At 32.0% G+C, this 21,230-nt stretch overlaps 1 protein-coding gene across 4 annotated transcripts in view; it reads left to right on the top strand.

The window, feature by feature from the left end:
- The first annotated feature begins 5,579 nt into the window (after positions 1–5,579).
- Positions 5,580–21,230, top strand: part of LOC128161745 (FYVE, RhoGEF and PH domain-containing protein 4-like) — a 49,086-nt gene continuing 33,435 nt past the window's right edge. The window contains exons 1-2 of one of the 4 annotated variants that reach the window (XM_052825131.1): positions 5,580–6,267; positions 9,331–9,501. In XM_052825131.1, coding sequence (XP_052681091.1) covers positions 6,204–6,267; positions 9,331–9,501 — 235 coding nt within the window. In that variant the 5' untranslated portion in view covers positions 5,580–6,203. Of the gene's footprint in view, positions 6,268–8,877; positions 9,126–9,330; positions 9,502–17,953; positions 18,263–21,230 lie in introns of those variants that run through there. The other 3 variants (XM_052825130.1, XM_052825132.1, XM_052825133.1) reach the window with 3 other exon arrangements.

Here is a 21,230-nt window from a genome sequence, read left to right on the forward strand (position 1 = left end):
TGACATAAATTGTTTTATTACCAACACATATATTTGTATTGTACCAAACTGGCATAGAAAAGAATTTCTGCTTAAATATTGTGTTATCCGAAGCTTGAAATATTGTTAAGTATGACTGAAATACATCTTTCCAGAAAACATTACTATGTTTCACAATATTATGCATATATTTGTCACCAAAATCAAGCATATTTTTTGTAACCTCATTGCCATGGATTTCAAAAAAGATGTCCATCCATGGTTTCTTATCTTTAAAAAGTCTCCTAATCCAGGAGCATTTTAATGACTTTAAAAAATTGTTAATTTCTAGCATTTTAAATCCCCCTTTTAAATAATCTTGGGTGATAATTTGTCTCTTCACTTTGTCAATCTTTGAATTCCATATAAATTCATAGAAAAGATTACTTAAAAAAGATAATGTTTCTTTATCCGGGTTTGGGAGAGATATAAAAAGATGATTAAGCTTTGGATAAAGTAATGTTTTGGCTACAGTGACTCGACCAATGGGGGTGAGTATTCTCCTGTTCCACTGTTGTATCATAGCTTTAATTTTTGGTATTTGGATATCATAATTTAAGTTAACTATTTTTTCCAAATCTACAGAAAATTCTATTCCCAATAAACTAAATGTTGTACATCCCCACACTAGTTTCCATCTAGTATGGTGATATACTTGCTTAGAAAATTTTTTAGCACCAATCCAAACAATTTTTGTTTTCAAGCTGTTGATATTTAGTCCTGAGAAAGTAGAAAAAAAATCTACAGTGTCAAGTGCAGCAAAAAGTGAATTTGGTGAACCATCAAGTACTAAAGTTGTGTCATCTGCATATTGGATAATCTTATGTTCCTTACTATTAACCACAATACCTTTGATATTTGTATTTTGTTTTATTAGAATTGCTAAAATTTCTGCACATAGAATAAATAAATATGGAGCAATAGGATCCCCCTGTCTACATCCTCTATATATATCAATTTGTTCTGAAAGGAAACCACACTGCAAGATTGATGCTTTGATCCGTGTATTTAAAATTTTAATTAATTGACGTCATTTTTTATATGTCAAAAATCTTTAATCAAATGTCAACAATTTGCAACGGTTAAATTTAAGAAAACAAAAAATAGCAGAATTTAACGTTGTTCATTTTATGCACCATTAAATGTGTGAAATCAGCTAAAACTTTTTCACGGGTGCACTAAAACATCGATATTTCTGACATGCGGGCCCATTCGATCATTTACGGTGGTCAGCCATTTTTAGAGAGGTCAAGATGAAACATTTCACATGTAATACATTTTTTATTAAGGTAATTAATACATTTTTTCAGTCCGCAATAGCCTTTATGCACTACTCTTGATGATAACGTCAAATCGCTCATGCCGATACTTTTGCCTTAAACAGGGTATAGATATATCCGGTATATCGCTATTTAGAATATGCTACATTTCTAAAATGTAATAAATGAATAATATAATAAGTAATATATTAATTAATGATATAAATTATTTGAAATATGTGAGGACATAAATCAAACGGCATCCATACATTCTGAAAAGGCCATTGTGATTGTTGTTACATGGACCCATTTTTTATTCTGGCGATCATTTCATTTCGATGAAATTAAATACAATTTAAATTGTATACACCACTTTTACTTATTATAACTTGGCCTAGATACGAATGGAGTTTTAACTAAAGTTTTAATGTTCTTCATTTCCTGCCATATCATAGAGCATGTGGGTGACGGAGTTAGGTTCATAAGATATAATAGGCACGCGTGATAAACGTCGTATTCAGAGGGCTTAAAATTATGTGAATAAAAATAAAAATATTTTTGTTAATAAATTTATAAATTATATTGTTTCAGATTATATTTAGTGATTGCAAATGAAAAAAACCTCAAAAAATAATTTACAGAGAAACGCGGGAGGTTTTCTGCTTATGGTGACGGAGTTTGGGTACTCGGGGATATATGCATAATACTACTAGCATAAACTCGTGTGTGCACTGGGTGAAGGATAATTTTTATTATGATATGTTTCGCAATTAAACTGTTCAAATCAACCAGTGTGCGCCTAAACATCTAGAGTTTCCTCTCTGCACACATGAAATATCTACAATAATGCTGGGAATGTTTTTTTTTACTTTTTCAGGAAAATTATCATTTCTGTTTGGGGCCCTATATTTAAAAAAAATGGCAGGTGACATGGGTCTCAAATAAAATAAATGAACATTTTAGGTCCCCCTCTTTATATCTAAGTGGTTTTCGGATGATTTACACTACTATTATTTCAGGAGCCAAAATCCTTAATTAATTGTCAAGTTTTCTATCTTTAATACACATTCGCGTCTTGGGGAAACATATCAACATGCACACAATTAATGTGCATACGGTACCATAGAATAAATATAATATTACCAGATACAGGAATTCGTTGCCAATCTACGTATATTATACCATAGAATTACACAGTGATACTACAGCTGCGGTCATGCTTTAATACCAAGCAATCACGGCTGTTTTGGTTATCAAACTTAAGAATAGTGGATACATATTTAAGTTCGCATAATCACTGTTATATTAAGATAATTTGATGATTACTTTTAATGAATAGTTATATAAAAAAGATGTTTGAAAACTCGATCGAAGTTTTGCCTTGGAAGGCATGTATGCAGATAGAGAGCCTTCTGCGAAATCTAATTCTTGTTAATTGCACATTTTTAACTGTATGTGCATACAGTGCTAACAAAATATTGTGTTATTTATTGAACGAAACAAACAACCGACATTTGCATTGTATAAATTAATATTAGGAGAAAGAAAATAACTTACATTGACAGTGTGTAAATTGATAGAGACACAGAACCAGAAACACTGTAAGTTCCGGATAATTTTGCCAGTGCCAAGGTGGCATTTTTGCACCCGCTTAAAAGATGCAGCTTCGTAAAAATCTATTTATACCAAAGGATAGACCATTGTATATAGAGCATACATGTATAACCACTTTTGTTTTTAGTATGTCTCACCTGGCAGGTGAGATATTAACATTTAAAAAAACAATATCCCATAGGAAAACAATGATTCCCATAATAGAATTAACTTTCCTACAGGAAATATTGACAATGAATCCTATAGAATTTTCAAAAAATCCATTGCAATGGGAGTTAAATTTTCTGTAGAAGAACAGTATTTCCTGTAGGAATTTAATTCAGACAGGTAGTACTATAGTAAAAAATATGATTTCCTATCGGAGTTAAAAATCCTATGGGATTTTTGTTCAAATTATATCGGAATTTAAATTCCTATATGAAGTTCTTTTATTCCGGTAGGAAATTCCAAATATCCTATGGGGAAATTGTTTTTATCTATTAATCGGTAAAAATATTTTTCTGTAGAAATTTATTTTGCAAAGTTCAATATCTCACCTAACAGATGAGATATTGGAATAACAAGCATAATAATAAGCAATTGCCTATCATATGGCATATATCTGAATTTTTCGGTAAAACTGTCATCATGGCACTGGCAAAAAAAAAAAATGGCATCATGGCACAGTGCTCAGATCAAATGACATTGACAGTGTCTAGTTTGATGTCAGAAATACAGATCTATTACAACTGATACTTACAGTGTATAGTTTGATGTCAGAGACAGATCTATAACTGCCTCTGACAGTGTATAGTTTGATGTCAGAGAGACAGATTTATAGAGACAGATCTATAACAACTGCCTCTGACAGTGTATAGTTTGATGTCAGAGAGACAAATCTATAACAACTGATACTGACAGTGTTTAATTTGATGTCACAGAGACAGATCTAAAGTGCGGTCACACGATGCGATTTTACATAAGATTTTCCATCCGATTCGCTTTCGACTAAAATCGTACCGTGTGGCCACCCAAGTCAAATGTCGAATTTAAATGAGAGAGAGAGAGAGAGAGAGAGAGAGAGAGATGTACATCGTGACAGTGTCAGTGTATCTTAATCGATTCAATTAGACAGCTAGATAACAACTGGCATTGGTGAGTGTACATAAATTTATGCGAGAGTGATATATAACAATTGACATTGTCAGTGTTCATACATTAATGTCATAGAAACAGAGGTAACATCTGACATTGTCCGTGTGTCAAATGAGGCAAGAGCAACACGCAAGTAGCGACTCGTTGTTATATCATTGTTAGACACAGTTATTTTTTATACTCTATTTATAAAATATCAGTGCATATATATTGATGTCTGAGACAATGATACTTATAATTGTAAGTGCATGTATTGTATACATGTACAAAGACAGTTATAATTCGTAAATGACACTGTCTTATAGTACTCATAACACAGACAATTACAGGGCTATATCGGTGGTGATCAATCCGATATATAAAGTCTGAAGGGCTTTATATGATAGATTTGATTCCGCCCGACCATATTTGTTCACCTTGCTACTTATATTTGCAATCCTCATGTATATATTTTTCAGCATTTTTTACGATATGATATTAAAATGGTCATTGATGAAATGTATTGGACCATACATTACAAAGTCGACTGGTAGTGCTATCGTAGACAAAGTCAGTGGAAAATGTAAATATTATATCAATACATAAAAAGTCAAAATTTGTTGCCTTCAGACATATAGAATGACATTGGTGGAGTGTTGAGAGATTATTTTTAGAAGTGAACAGGAACAGTTTAATTATATAAAACTGTTGTGTTTTCAGGGCGTAACTTTAACTGTATTAGGTTGTACATTGTATAGGCAGGAAACAAGGGTAAACAACTGACACAATTTCAATTTGAGTCTGCGAGCGATTGAAGTGTTCAGACTGACACTGTTAAAATTCAGTTGACATATATTCGATGTATACATCAATCTAATTGATTAGATGTTAGATCCACCCGCTTACTCGCTATACACAAACAAGTAAGCGAGCGGATCTAACATATAATTTTAATAAAATTGTGTATATATACATACGGATACGACATGACAGGCAGTGAGTCTATGACAATGTCAGTGTTCAGTTGACAGTTATTGTCATTTTAGAGAGAGAGAGAGAGAGAGAGAGAGAGAGAGAGAGAGAGAGAGAGAGAGAGATCGTGTTGAAGTCAGGAACTGATTTCATACTTGAATTATTTTATCAAGATTGGAAGGGTTTTTTGGGTGGTTTTTTTTTAATTTGTTTTAATTTAATGTTAAATCCAATTTATACAGGTATGGAATTACATGTAATTAGCTAAATCCAATCAAATAACATATTACGATTCATCTGAAACTCCTTGTTTCGTACACTGTATCTTATAAATTCCTTCATGAAAGTCGGTCGTTTCCAATTCACGAAGAACGCGTTAAATGTACACAGGAAATTACGAGGTTGTATATACAGGTTGAAGACAGGGAATCTTTTAGGCTTACAAATGGCCGAGATTGTTTATGAACGGCTCTTAAGGCTACCAGACTTTTGTTTGTTTCTTAAGTGGCACACTCCAAGGAAGCTGACTTTCGAACGCTTAAGCTTGCTCGTGGGAGCAGCTGACGGGCGCATGCATGCACGTGCGCTATGAGGGTGCCTGGAACCTCTCTGTATCTGGTGTTGACGCATCGCATCTTGCTCAATCGTTCGTCCATAATCAAATTATTGCCTCAGTTTCATTCATAACTTCGTGTAAAAAAAATGAAAAATAGTACACATTTAAAACACGTGTAAAAACAAGAGGTCTAATCAGGGACAGGCGCGAGGGATTGTAACAGAAGATTCTACCTGTCTGCCAGTGATTATATACCGAGCCGTGAATGTATGTTTGAAATTACAGAAAATATATTTTAAGGAGGGATTTGACAACTGAAATTCATTACACTGACATTTTCGAGGAAAGCTTGAACGTGAAATATTCTTGAGGAACAAACATATTGGAAGATGGAGTTTTATTTCGCGGGTTTCTTGATTTATAACTGCTATTAATTAACAAAAAATTAATTCCAAATTATCGAGGGTAGAAACTGGGAGAGATAGAATATCGCTGCTTGTGTTTCAAATGCACAGTTATACATCCTCGCCAACATGTGTCTGTTTGGAAAATCAAGGAACCACACATTTAAAGGCAGGCTAGCAATGCTTTTGCAAACAAGGAAAAATGCGAATGACACTTGAAATCTAGAATTCAAACTACGGATTATATAAATAGATAAGTATTAAAACATGGGACAGGAAATTTCAATGGACGATTATGAAAGTGACAGTTCGCTTCAGAGCATACTTCAATGTGAGTATATAAACTATCATTTATTTCATACACGTGCAATTAATAAGATGTACTTGTATGCGCAATGTGCATATCTTATCCCTCTGATTATAACTTTAATTAATTCTGTTATGTAAGTTTACAACAACAGGTACGTATAAATAATATACATATAATTTTTAAAAGGTAAAAAAAATTCAAATTTCGAATCGTTTTGATATTTAAAAATTAAACATTTCTATGTTAAGTTACAACAGAGAGAGAGAGAGAGAGAGAGAGAGAGAGAGAGAGCGAGAGCGAGAGAGAGAGAGAGAGAGAGAGAGAGAGTATGCATATTTGCGTTGAATCATTACAAATTATCATTAGTTCAATCCTATATACTTTCTGAAGGTACTGAGGCATTTACGAGGCACATCACTGTTATACGCAAGGGTTGAGAACTGTCGACATATTGGCTAGACTCAAAGTGTTGCCATGTGTTTTCTGAATTTATTGAATCAAATGACCGCGATGAACAGTTAAGTGGTGAGAAACGGTTAATTCTCGACAAACAGAATTACATTCTCATATGGTCGGATACCGACCATAAAAAAACTTAAAACATAAATGAACAACTTAATTAATTGGATTACTGTGGAACTCGATCTGTATTTATATATAACTATAAATGAAGGTGTGCATACTTAAAATGTTGAATATCTATACTTATACACGCATGTAGATGTGCTTCATATTGGGGCATATCCCCCTCTCTCTCTCTTTCTCTCTCTCTCTCTCTCTCTCTCTCTCTCTCTCTCTCTCTCTCTCTCTCTCTCTCTGACACTCCCTCGATCCCCAGCGGTACAATACAATTTAACAGAAATAAGATCCTTTGGGATGGGAGCGGATTATATGCAGTTCACCTGCATGTTATTGAAACTGATAGGTCGTGCCGGTTTAAATATGTAGGTGATAAACCCCTTTCTCTTTCCTTCCACCCCTCCAAAATAAAACCCCAAAAACCCACCAACACCACACAAAAAGTTAAAGAACTTTACGTAGGATATGCTCTTTTTTAAAAAAATTAATAAATTATAAATGAAATTTTTTGAACAATGATAAATTAAATGAAAAATAAGGTAAAATCGTCATAAAAATCAAACTTTGATTTATAAATTTTTTGATATCAAGAATTAGATAACGGCTGTAAATTAGTGTAATCCGGGAGTATATATGGTATGCGAGTTAAGTTCCATATTTTCATTTCTCTGTGTATTTCCGGTGATTTTTTTTGGCGGAATATTTCAATCAACACTTTCTAAACCAAAATGTTGAATGACTTTGAATTATCTTACGTAATGAATTTTCAAGTTTTCTTCAGGTTTGGCGATACTTTTGAATATATTTTCAGAAAACAGATAAAAATTAATATTACATTTTGCATGTAGTCGCTATAACCTTGAGGTTGTTGGTGGTTGAGGGATTGGGGAGGTCGATCAACTTGATGTGTTATCTTATTATAAACTCATGGGTACATTTTTAACTTATCACATGTGTGATAAGGATACACTGTACATACTTGTGTACAGTTGTTTTACTGGTAACAAAGATTCGCATGTATTGATTAGAATAATTTTTAGAAAATTATTGAAGAAAAAAACGCAAATAAAGATTTAAAAATCTGAAAGCCCAAAGGGCTTGTCTTACACATTTGATCACGTTAGATATCCCAATGAACTTTTTAACATTGCTGTTTACTAACTATATTTACATGTACATTTGAAAAAGGCAAACCGTTTAGAATTGTTAAAATTTCATGTTTAAAATAATCCAACTTACATTTGCGATAAGCGCGTGCTATGATCATTGTGACGTATGTCATGGAAAAGTCCACACAGAGTTGAATATTTTTGCTATTCTGTATATAGGTTCATTTATAAAGGAATTAACATATCAGCAAATGTAAATATTCAGAAATATGATACTGATAAAGGGAGCTTGATTCAATTTGATTTATTCCTACATAAAATTTCCTCTTCTTCAATTGTATGTTCTCTGACATGTACCTCTGGTGTGTTATCGATATTGATCTGCCTCAAAATATTCGATCAGAAATGATAGAGGGAGCTTGATAAATTTGTACTGGTAACCTAATTTGAAACTAGGAAAATTGAAAGGGGTGTTGAAATCACTATCTCCATTATTCATTCTTTATATTTTAGAAAGTTTGATATCACCGTTATGAAAAACAAAGAAAAATGATTCAACAACTTAAAAAAAATCAGAATTCCGACCACAATGTTTGCATGCATGACAAAACCTCATACTGATTCGCTACCAATAAAAGGACTGAATATAGAGCTTTGATGCTGCATGCCCATGATTATTCTTGATCATTTCTGCTGTTAAAATTGTCTTCTCTTCATTTATTCCTGATATATCAATCATGCAAACCTTGCCAAGGTTTTAAAGCTCGATCTGTTCAATAACAGTAAAATTTACTGTTTTTGATAAAATCATTTATTACCTCTTGTTGATAAGGGATATTTTGATGAAAATTAATCATATATGTTGTAAATTGATTTAAATATATATATTAATAAAGGAATTGTTGGATGAATCTTAACCAAAATAATGTCAATGGTAAAATTATTTAGATATAAAGAAATCAAACATTGATTTTACGTTATAGTCTCAGAGAAATCTCTGAAAAAATTCAGATGGGCGACCTGGGAGCTACAGTTCTGTTCATCCTAATAAGTTGAAATTTTAATTTTATGGCGCACAAAATATTGTACTCAAAAAATTTCTACAGACCTGCAGCCAACTTATGGGATACTCCAATAGTAGTAGGCAACTATCGCAAGTCTCGCAATATCTCCTGGAGAGTGATTTCATAGGTCAATTTTAAATGCCAATATCTACATGTTTAATTGTTATCAAATGTATGTATAACAATACAAATTGTTTGTAAAGCAGTTTTAAACTTATTCTACGATGTAGAATTAATCAAACACAAGTAAAACAAGTATAAAATATGAATTTTTTACAATAATATTTTTTTCCCATAAAACTTCAACATTTCTTTTCCATTTTAATTAATAGACCAGGTACAGGGAGACGTGGTGAAGATCCAGATAGAGCATCTCGCGGAGAAGTGGGTCCTACGAGCTTGTGTGGCAGAGAGGCGAGCGGCACCCTACGGACGTCTGAGGTCGGAGTGTGGAGAACCGTTGATTCAAAAGCGGGAAGAGAAGCATGTCATCAACAATCTAAGTAAGCCATGAGATTTCCTTCAATAAGCAGCTTAGGATATATATTAATATTTTTTATGGTGCGACAGTTGGGGCGAGCGAAGCATAAATCGAATTAAATATCAAGGGTTTTACCGGTATATATATACTTTAGATAAATATTATATCAATGAATGGTTTACCATTTGGATGCATTAATGTGATAAAAAATTATTAAACTAAAAAACTTTATCCTCCAGTATACATGTATAAACATTTATGGTTTACAGCTTGGCTATGTGTAGGGCAAAGCCTATAAAATGATCACAATTTCACAATCAGATTCAATAGAAAAATGTACAGTTGGATCTACATATCTATTTATTCATTACTCTAAAGGTGTTATGTTAGTAGAGCAAACATCACTCAACAATTTTTGTCAAAGTAACAATGCTCCAAACAATTTGCCTGGAGAATACCTTATTACAACCTGTTGCAAAGCAGTATTTAGAATTAAATTAGCGGAATATTTTATTAATCATTTTAATTCATGACAATCTTAAACTACATTTTACCGGTTTTTGAGAGACATGACATTGGTAGCCATTTGCAATTTACACGAAATTGTGGGTATGAATCTGATGACAGAATTTTCACTATCATATGTCAAAGGAAGCAGTAATTCAAATTTTCTCTTTGCCCATGGGTTGTCATTAGAGCTCACGGTGCTTGCCGTTGCTTCACGATGGTGAGCAGCGCTTGCTATTATAAAGGTGTACTGTTCTAATTTATGCGACGATCCGTATTTCAGATGAACACTAAAAATATAAAAAATCAGTAATAAGGAAAATAGAAAACTACAATATGTAGTTTCCTTTTCCCTCAGGAGTATAGGTATTCATGAAGCACTAAAAAAATTAATGCATGCAATGAGACACCCCCCCCCCCAATTATCGTGATAGGTGCTGTAACTTTAATCATTTCATTTCCTTTTTTCCTGTGCCCAGCTAAGGTACGTACCTATGTTGATCATTTTGTACTAATTAAGGTTTGAAAATATTTTTTTTTTTTCGAAACATACATTTTTGATACCAAAGTACATAGTTTTAAGGACCACTTGAAAATGTATAATTTCTCTCATCATTGATCATGGTACATTTATAGGTTACAAAAGATATGAATGATCTAATGCATTTGTCATCTGTTCATATATCAGGTACATGTATTAGCAATTGCATTGACTTTAGATATTTGAAAATTCTAAGTGAGATTCAGAAAATTTAGAAAATATTGTATAGATCTGCAGATTCAGACTGATTATGCAGCACTTATTTTACTTCCTAGTTCAGTAAAGCTACAGAAAAAATATATGTGGGTTAAATATAACGTAGTTTTGAATTCTGCGTATGTGTACAATTATTGGAGTTGATTTTCATCCTCTTGCTTGTGATGTTGTCCTTTTTTTGACCTAAGTAGTCATAACAAGCATACGAAGAGAATCTTCCCATGAACACACCGGTAATCTAAAACTAAAGCGGCCTTCCAAAAAAATAAAAAAATAAAGGAAGAAGAAAAAAAACAAAAGAAAATTTAACCTTGCTTAAGACTCTTTCTCTACACCATTATATAATAACTGACACGAAAATACATTTCCGCCATCTCTCCTCAGATATATTTGTGGATATTTTTTTCTTTTCTCCTTTGGAAAATTCAGGAATAAAATAAAAATAAAAAACAAGATTGATTCATGGCGTATATGTAGCTTTGAATATCTTTACAATCCAGCTCTTCCTGCTTTTTTTTAACTTTTTTTTTTGTATCCAAGACTACTCTGCATTAAGGGTGCCTCCTGCTTCCATTAATTTTTGTTCAAGTTCTGCCAGCTGTTGTGTCTTAAACAGAAACTGTTTTTTTAAAGTGGCAGAAATCTTTGTAGACATTTTGAAGTAATGTCAAGTACCAGTTTTTTTCTCAATCAAATTCATTTACAGGTAACAGGAGATCAAGGACAGACTATTTGTGAATGCTTATAATGATAATCAAAAGGAAACTGTATATGCTAATCATATGTCTTTGAGCTTTTGTTGAGATAATTTTAGCTGCCTTAGGTTTTGTCTTTCATATTATGAGCATATTGTATTTGCTTACTTATAATATCAGTAACAGTATCAGTAATTGTAACAATATTGGTAACAATATCAGTTACAGTAACAATATCAGTAACAGTATCAGGAAACTGTAATAGTATTACAGTAACAATATCAGTAACCAGTACAGTAACAATATCAGTTACAGTACACAGGTATCAGTTACAATATCAGTAACAGTATCAGTAACCATAATAGTAACACTATTAGTAACAATATCAATATTGATATAATCTACAATATCAGTATCAATGAATCAGTCATAGAAATTTAATGTAGATTTGAATTTATGATCTTGGGATTTAGGAAGGACTATTGATTCTGTAGATACCTTCAGATCTTTGGAAGGTCTCGATCAGTATAGAGAATGGTGGTTTAATGTATGCCCTAGTGTCTTAAAGTTCCCAGTTACTTTGACTTTCGCCTCTCTTTCCTTTACTCTCTCTTATGCACAGTTGTAAAGTTCGGATCAATGACCTTATGACCTTGACAAATGTTCTAATGTAGGAACGAAAAAAGATACATGGCATTTAGCTTTTACTAGTTGACTGATGTAATAATTAGGCTTATAAAAAAAAATTGTGTGTTTAGGGTAACACTGATGAAAAAGTTCGGTTAGGTAGGTAGGGATTTTTTTTTATTTTATCATATTTTTATCTGCATGAATCCTAATTTTAATTAAGAATGTTTGTTTGTCTCATATTTAAAAACGGATTTTTTAATAGAAATAATATAAAATTCACAATCAGATAAAAACAGACATCTAAAAATGGTAGGATCGGGGCATTTTTGTAGGTTAGGTCGGGTTACCCTAAACACAATAGGAGTGTTGAATTATTAAAATTGCTTTGCTCTCTCTCTCTCTCTCTCTCTCTCTCTCTCTCTCTCTCTCTCTCTCTCTCTCTCTCTCTCTCTCTCTCTCTCTCTCTCTCCTCTTCTTTACACCCTTGCATACACATGCATTAAAAATATTTTGAAATAGAGAGAATCTTCATGCCTGCAGCTTCAATTGATCAGCCTTCTCTCCTTGTTTCTTAATGGAGAAGAACATTTAATTTCTGCAGAATATTTCTTGCTTGAACGGTGTCTTTTTTTATCTCCTGCTTTTAATGACTTTTTAAATACTTGATTAACAGAGTTCCGTCTAGTTGCATCGAGAATTGATGGATGACACTTGTAACATATGTTTTGGGAGGATACCACAGCTGCTTTGCAAAAAAAAAAAAAAATCTAGAAAATCCATCCAAAACAAAAAGATGCCATTAATTTTTCAAGATGTATAAATAATTAAAAATATGTGCCACACAGGTTTATGCAAGATAAAAACAAACTGAAGTTGCTGATGCTGCTCACACGAGACCTAGAGATCAGTTTTAGAAGATGCATAGTACAAAATAAACCTGGCTCAATTCATAAATGAAGATAGAAAATGAACTAAAACATCATTTGATCATAAATAGCATGGCTTTAAATAAATGTAGATTTATTAAATTTGTACTTTGAAATTAGTACTAATGTTAGTATTTGTTCTATACTGTACTGTTTAAAATATTATACAGTCATTAATGATTAACTATTAGAGTAACTGTGGGTTATAACTTTAAGTAAGAAAATACAGATATCTGAGTATGTTTCAAATTTTGATATCAGAGAAAAAAAAGAATCATTTGGAGAAAATCAAAAGAAACTATCAGTTTGTTTGTTTATTTTTATTTTTTTATCCAAAGGAACCAACTTATAATGATATAGCTAGAACTCATACTTTAACAATATGTTGAATATAACCAAAAATGAGTGACTAAAATGAGCGACTTTCAAATTTCAAGGCACAGAAATGAATACATTGGCTCTAAATTGTTTTCAATGCAAGCTAAGGTGCATGCCTCCAACAGTGTACATCTCAATTCTAAAGGAGAGACAGAGTTTCAAACTTGACTTTAAGATTGATGCACTTGTAGAAATTCAAAAAATCTGTTTTTCTCAATCTTTCAATGAATGCATGTTTTGGTGTTTTTTTTTGTTCATTTAATGGATATACAGAGTAAACAAAGCAGGTGCTTGCATTTTCTGCATGTCTGAATAGGTACTTTTGCTCCTCTGTAGACTTCAAGAACATGGTTAAGGTATAAACAGACATGGCAGATGTACAGAAAGTACTTAGTTCACTGAATTTAACAAGTTTATTTCAGGAGGGAAAAGACACCTGAGGTGTTTCTATAGGAATGGAATATATTTGACAGAAGTGAATCAGTTGAAGATCCCTCTTAGTAATCTATCAGGCTATATATACTGTGGTTTTATCAATATTCGTTGAATACCAATTTTCGTAGATTTCGTTATTCAGTTGATCCACGAAATCAAGTGTTTGTTGAAGTGCAATTTCTATCAACATTTTGTATTGATAGGGTCATTGGCCACGAATTTACGTATCCTTGAAAAATTGATTTTCCCCTTTTCCACGAAAAGTGATACACTCGAATATTAATGAAACCACAGTATCGTTTAAAAAAAAAACAAAAAAACAAAAACCAAACCACATGTACATGCATTAATTTATCAGTATCAATATCATTTTTGGGAGTTGATTTTAATCAACTCTCCTATGCAGTTACTCAGACAAACCGAAAGTGAAACAGTGTTTGGACCTCAGCACAAATCATTGCTGCTGACATGACTTAGTTCTTGAAATTAATAAACAAATTTGAATTTGATGTAATGTATGCTAAAGCATTGTTTTTCAAGGAAATTTATTTATAAATACCTTGAAAATAGTCAGATTTTAAATGGTACGAACAATTTAAATACCGTATTTATTTCGACATTCTTTTCGAAAAAGTGCAAAAATTCATATTATATAAATGTGCGTAATTCAAATTAGAAGCTACATGTACTTGTCATGCAAAATAACATATCATTGATTTTAAAATAAATAAACATCGACAAAATCAACTCCCGTCAGTTCGTCAGTACTTTGATTTGTCATTTAAAACTGAAAGTAGGTGAAGATGTATCCATCTCCACTTGACTAATATAACATATTTGAGGAGGATTTTTAAAAATGAAAGACCAGAATAAAAAGTGTTAGTGTTTTTTAATATACTAGAAAAAATTAAGTGTTTGTCAAGGGCTTAACCCATGACTGCCATCTTTTAAGTGCAGCAAAAAATAATTCCCCTTCTTCAGAATGTATCATTGATATGATCTTGACATTTTGAAAAAGGTTAAACTCAATATATTATATAAAAATTCAGAACATGCATCAATGTTAACTAAAGAATGAAAATTCATTGGTTCAAATCATAAACAAATCAGGTCATGTAAATTTTTTTAATTTCAATTGGGAATTTTGAGTTGGAAATTGGGAAAATATTAGGAAATTTCCGATTGGGACTGCAGGGGCTGAATTTTGATCCCAAATCAGGCCAAAAAAAAACTGCATCGGTAGAGTTCTCAGGGCTTGATACCTGAGTCTGGTAAAAGGACCTGTATTCTCAATAACAAAAATAGACAGTTTTTTTTTTATTCTTTCCTAAAATATAACAAAATCACAATCATATTTGACTTCCTGTTCTCTTTCTTGACAATTTGTAAACAGTAGATAAACTTATTCATACAAAGAGGAAATAGGGAGTATTGATACATTACAATGGGGATGTTGAATTGTTAAGAGCTTCTCACTGGTGCGGTTTGATAAAAAAAAAAAAAAGGGGAAGGATTATAAATAGTTTTAATATATTAGATGTGATTTTCATTGGCATGGGTAAAAGGACTAAGTGCGGTTTTATGCAATTTTTGCCCCCCAAAATCAAAGTTTTAGAAAGAGCTTTAAAATAAGGTGAAAGATAGTTAAAATCATATTGGAAATAAAGGTGTAAAAGGTTATCACCACAGTGACGTCATAATGTAGAAATGATGTCATGAATATTGCATTATTTTGATAAATTGATGTTTTGTAGCAAAATATGGGTGTTTTCCGATGGTTTTTCGACTGGGAAACATCGAGCGCAGGCTTGCTAAAGTACCAAATTTTAGTATAATGTGTATAACTTTCTGAAGAAAAACATGTGTTAAAATCGCACTTGAGCAGACCTGCGCTCTATACTTCCGAATGCAAAATATAGAGCAAAAATGAGAATATTTTCATTTGTTTGCAAATTTGCGGGAATTGGGCCATTTAGGTGACGTCATTGATACTCAGCGAAAGAGCAATGATGACTAAAATCATTATTATAGTTATAGGCATCCTCTATACAATAATTTGTGAAGATTTTATTTTTATACCATACTATTTAAAAATTGGTTAAAATCGGGGGCAGATATTTGACCATACCGCACATAGTCCTTTGTCTACTAATAAATTACTGTCTTGCTAATAAGAGCATTATAGATATTTAACTTTATAGTTGCCAAAGACATGCACAGCTGGTGTCCCATTTAGATTTTTGGGGCATTAAGGTTGGATCTGAATCGAATTGATTAAGACATTGGCTCACTACAAAGAGAGAAACTTTTACGGCTTAAATCAAATCACTTGTCCAGATGAACAAAGACTCACTAAAATAACTCTAAGGAAATTTAAAAAGGTTGGTAGGGGGATTTTAGGACTTGAACCCATGATCACAGCAAAGAACATATCACCGCTTGGCTGAAACTCAACCTAGTCTGATTGATAAATACATTAGATTTTGATACAGTCCAATTTCCTCATCTAAACTCTATGGGCAGATTAAAAAAAAAAAAACTTTTAATTTATTGTTCATGTTTATATCCAAGGATTTAAGATGTTGAACATGTTGGAAGATAAATAAAAAAAAGGAACAGTGCAAGTGGAAATTTTCAATAGTATTCCCAGAGATGCAGTTTAAGCTTGACTTTATGTTTTAACAAAACTTTATCTAAGCAGCTAAAAGAGTACTGTATCAGGCCACTAGACATTCTGTGTTCAATTAATTGCTAGCAGTTTTTACTAATTACTGGTACTAATTAGCATTTACACACAGTTCAGTAACACTAGGGTTCTGGTTATCTGCTATGTGTCAGGGAAGCCATTGATGTTTAAACAAATTTTATGAAATGAGTCTGAATTGATTTAAGGAAATTGTGGAATTGCTTGGTATCTTTAAAAGAGCTAAAGGAGGAAGTTAAAATTAAATGTGTATATGGAACAGATATTTTGCCTAGCTTAACTGAACTTTGCATCTTACTTTACATGTAGTACATATTAAAAGATAGCAAAAAGGTCTACTGCTCAAAAAGACATGACCAGGCAACTAAATATATTTATGTAAATTTATGTTATACATGTAATTGTATTATTGATTTCACCCACTGAATAAAGAAGTAAGAACTATAATGAATTAATTCTTCATCTCTAATTATACTATAATACATGTACCGCAGTATCAAAAAAGTGATGCATGTAGAAAGCCATAGCATGCATGTTAAAATTGAGTCTTACTGTAACTGATAATTTTTAAAAATTTCAAATCTAGCTCTGTGTACCGGTATTTTTACACATAAAAGATACTTTTACAATGTTTAGATGTCAACTTTTAATACTTTCGTAGACTCACTTTAAAACTGTAAATATAAAACTATGAATATATGTATATCTTTAAAACTTTACTGTAGATCTCACTGACTGCCTAGCTAGCTGACAAGAAGAATAACTCTTAGTTTTAAAATAAAACTTATTATAAAATATTGTCAAAAGAAATGAGGCACATTGAGCATTAGTAATTAGTAAATTTCAACTGTAAATGCATCAAATAGATCCTTTGTCGGTTAAGACATTGAAAGATACAAAATGAAGTATCATAAATCTTCATTTTTAATCTATTATTAATAGTACTATATAATCTGGAACCTTGAATACCATATAAGCAGTAAATAATAGCTTGGCTTGATCTCTGTTGACAAACACTTAAACCTGTGATGTTAGAGATCTGTGTGTCAAATATCATAAAAATCTTCATTTAATAGTTGTCATATACATGTACTTACATGTACACAAACACAAGTCTCTGAAATGCTTGATATCAAGAATTCAATCATTTTTTTTTTATCTATATATTCGTATCATTGTGTGGAAATGTTGCTAAATCTCAGTCTAAGATGGGGAGGTTATAATGTGTCAGAGTGAAATCTTTTTTAAATATCTCCACAGGGATAAGTGTACAATAATCTTTTTCTCATCGCTGTTATCCGTGACTTTTCCTGATGTGAAATATTGCACAAAAAATCATGTTGTTTAAAAATGGAAGGAAACAACAGCGATCTGTGTATGAAATGGATGTATTGATTATTATGTTTTGGTTTCGTGAAACCATTTCCTTTATAGTCTGAAAAGTTTATGTATTATATTAATCATATATGCGTACATAATTATGTACATGTAATTGTTCAATGTGCACAACCAGTGCCGTTAAAGGAAGGTGCCAGCAGCATATGACGATGTTCATGGCAAATGACTACAGGGTTGAATTTCAAAGGAAATAAGTTGAATATAGATGAACTAGATTTATACAATATGGAAGGATATGTCTAAACTTCTGTGTGCGTAGAAAAAGAAAAAAACCCATATCATGTCAAACAAAAAGTCTCGATTTTCACGAAAGTTCCGCAGAAGGACGCTTGGGTCCATAACACCTAAAGCAGGTCAGTAGTTATAAATACAAAGCTTTTTTATTGGGAAGAGGTGAGAAGGCAATAAAGTATAAGTGGTAATTCAATTTGTTGGAGTACACAGGGAAATAAAAAATATATACTTGTATGTGTATATGTAAATATTAATATGGAAATGTTTCCTTGAAATGATTAAATAATATACGTTGGATAGAATTGAGTGACTGTATATGCATGTATTATATGCTATGTAAAAAAAAAATAACCCACAAACTCCATATTGTGACACTTAAAGAAAATTATTTAATGATTGTCGTAGCGGAGTCCTCAGAAATGGATCAGAAACGTTTGCAAATTAACCTTAAAATCTTCGCAAGGAATGTTACTAAAAGTTCACAACATTATTTGTTGTAGGTTAATAACGTGATCTCTATTTATTTATTTTTTATAAACATTGCAATTGAGTGAAGGCTAAACTACAATATGGTACATATTATACAGAAAATCTAGCTCTGATAGATAAACTTTTCAAACATCATTAATATTAATTAAAATGGTTGAAAAAATTACCCTGTAAATTAAGCTTTTTCCTCAATTAAAAAATAGTTTTCTAGATCTTAAAATTTTCATAATTCATAAGCATTTCTATGGAAAAAAAATCTTATCAAAGCATCAGGCAATCCCCCTTTTTACCTTAATTATTCTTTTTGCCAAAAACTGAAGAAAACATTCAGCATATTCAATCAGTTGATGCTTGCAGTGTTTAACAAATCAAAAGGAGACAATTTGTTTTACTAAAAATTCTGTGTGTACCTGTAATTATCAGAAAACTTGTAGTGTCTCCCATAGTTAATCTATTGATTAAAAATAAAATGCGAAAAACAGAATTTCAAGGTCAGTTAAAGAAAAATACTAGGTTTCAATCTAGTAAAGTTAATGAATATTATATCATTTAACTTTTAAAATCAAAAAGAAATAAGGCCTGCATTCAGGTTCCTGAGTTTCTGATTTTAAATACAATTTTAAGTACATGCAGTCAAATACATGTATTCTGGACTATAAGCTGAGATTTGTCACATGTAAATTTGAAGACATTTCCAGTTCTTGAAAAGGGGCACCTAGTGTATCCATATATCCATGTGGGGTTCATTACTATCAAACGCCCACCTATAACAATAGTGGGGATGGGATACTATTGTAAACACTGATGGAGTTAATGTAAACTTGGGGGAAATGATTTAGCTATCTAGATGTAAACATCGTAAATTTCACCTCTCTCAGAGAATGGGCGGAATCATCTTGACCCCTGACCCCTTTCCTGATAAGTTTGTTTCCATCTGTTCCTCTATTAAAAATAGTCTGATTTACATGTATGCTCTGGTATTTAAAGAATCACTGATTGATGCCTGTATATATAAGTATGAGCTATATCAAGTTTGAGTATTTTAACCATGATGTACCGGTATACACATCAAGAGTTATAAATGATGAGTATTTGTTTATTGCCTTCAGAAGGGGGCTATTTTGGTTTTAAATTGATTTTTTATTGACTGACAAAGATGTTGCTAATTTGAGGAAAGTATGAGGGGTTATTTGTAAATAGGAAGCCTAGAATATCTGCCAGGCACAAGGATCAAAGTCAAGAATAACCACAGTGTATATATTAAGTGAAATTTTTGGTATCTGAGTGAAATTTCGGAGTTAATTATCCTATCATCTAGCTGCTAGCTGGTTATTGACTCAACACTCTCTATTAATAATTTGAGAAAAACCACAAAATTTTATAGAATTTTATGTGAAAAAATCATCACAACTGCTTCTTCCTCTCTTTTTTATTATGCCCGCGCATTCTTATTTTATGAATCAAAAGAACGGAAGAAATATTTCTGTACCAGTTTTTTTTATTTTTGGTGCAATTTGATTTCTCTAAGTGATTGACTTTTAAATATTTAAACTGGCAGTACAATTGCAGAAATAGAGATACGTATACATTTAATAGATTTGAGTTAATAAATAACATGTCTTTCTTTGGTCTTATGACCAAAGGGTTCGATATGTGTGTATATAATCAAAAGAGATATTAATTTAAAGCTTCTACTAAGTATTTTGATTGTGGTGTGTTTAACACTATTTTCTCTATGTTAATATTCACTTGAAAACCAAGCAAACAATTTGTCAGTATTTCATGAGCTGTACATATTTAAAAAACATTTTGACAAATACAAAAGATGACTGTAAACCAACTTTATTCCACGTCTGTTTGCGATTGAGATGAGATAAACTGGTTTGCTGCGTTTAATTTTTCCGACAAAGCCCAATCAACAGTGATGTTGTTAAAAAAAACAATTCTACAAGGACTGGTTCACAGCAAGAAATATTTGCATTGACGAAGGTTTTGTGAACCTTGTGACAAAATTCTCGCACACGAATAAGATTAGATTTACAGTACACATTGGTATAAATTAGGTACTAAGATTATTTAACATAATTTTATGTAAACTATATATTCTCATTCATTGTGTTAAATCTAAACTACAAATGGGTTAATACTACTTTTTGACTTACAGTATCGATCAGACCCAACCTATAAGAAAGTAAACCCCAAGTAAAACCCTGGGTTTACTTTCTGGGTTTACTCTGGGTTTACTTCAGGTTTACTAGAGTGGACCCAGAGTAAACCCAAAGTAAACCCAGAGTGGACACAGAGAGTAAACCCAGTCAGAAGTATACCCCTGAAAACAGACGCTTACTGTGTATTCGGAATATACAAAGGGTAGGAATTACAGGCAGTAGGATGGTAAGATAAAATACTAGTCTGCTTCACACTTCAGTGCATACAGTTGACCTCAAAAGCAATTTCAAAGTAAACCCAAAGTAAACCACAAGTGGACCCAAATTTTTAAAAAGTAAACCCAGAGTAAACCCCAAGTAAACCCAAAAAGTAAACCCAGGGTTTAGTTGGGGTTAATACTCTGGTGTTAGGTTGGGTCTGATTGGTACT

The sequence above is a fragment of the Crassostrea angulata genome, chromosome 8, assembly GCF_025612915.1.
Source record: "Crassostrea angulata isolate pt1a10 chromosome 8, ASM2561291v2, whole genome shotgun sequence".
Lineage (NCBI taxonomy): Eukaryota > Metazoa > Mollusca > Bivalvia > Ostreida > Ostreidae > Magallana > Magallana angulata.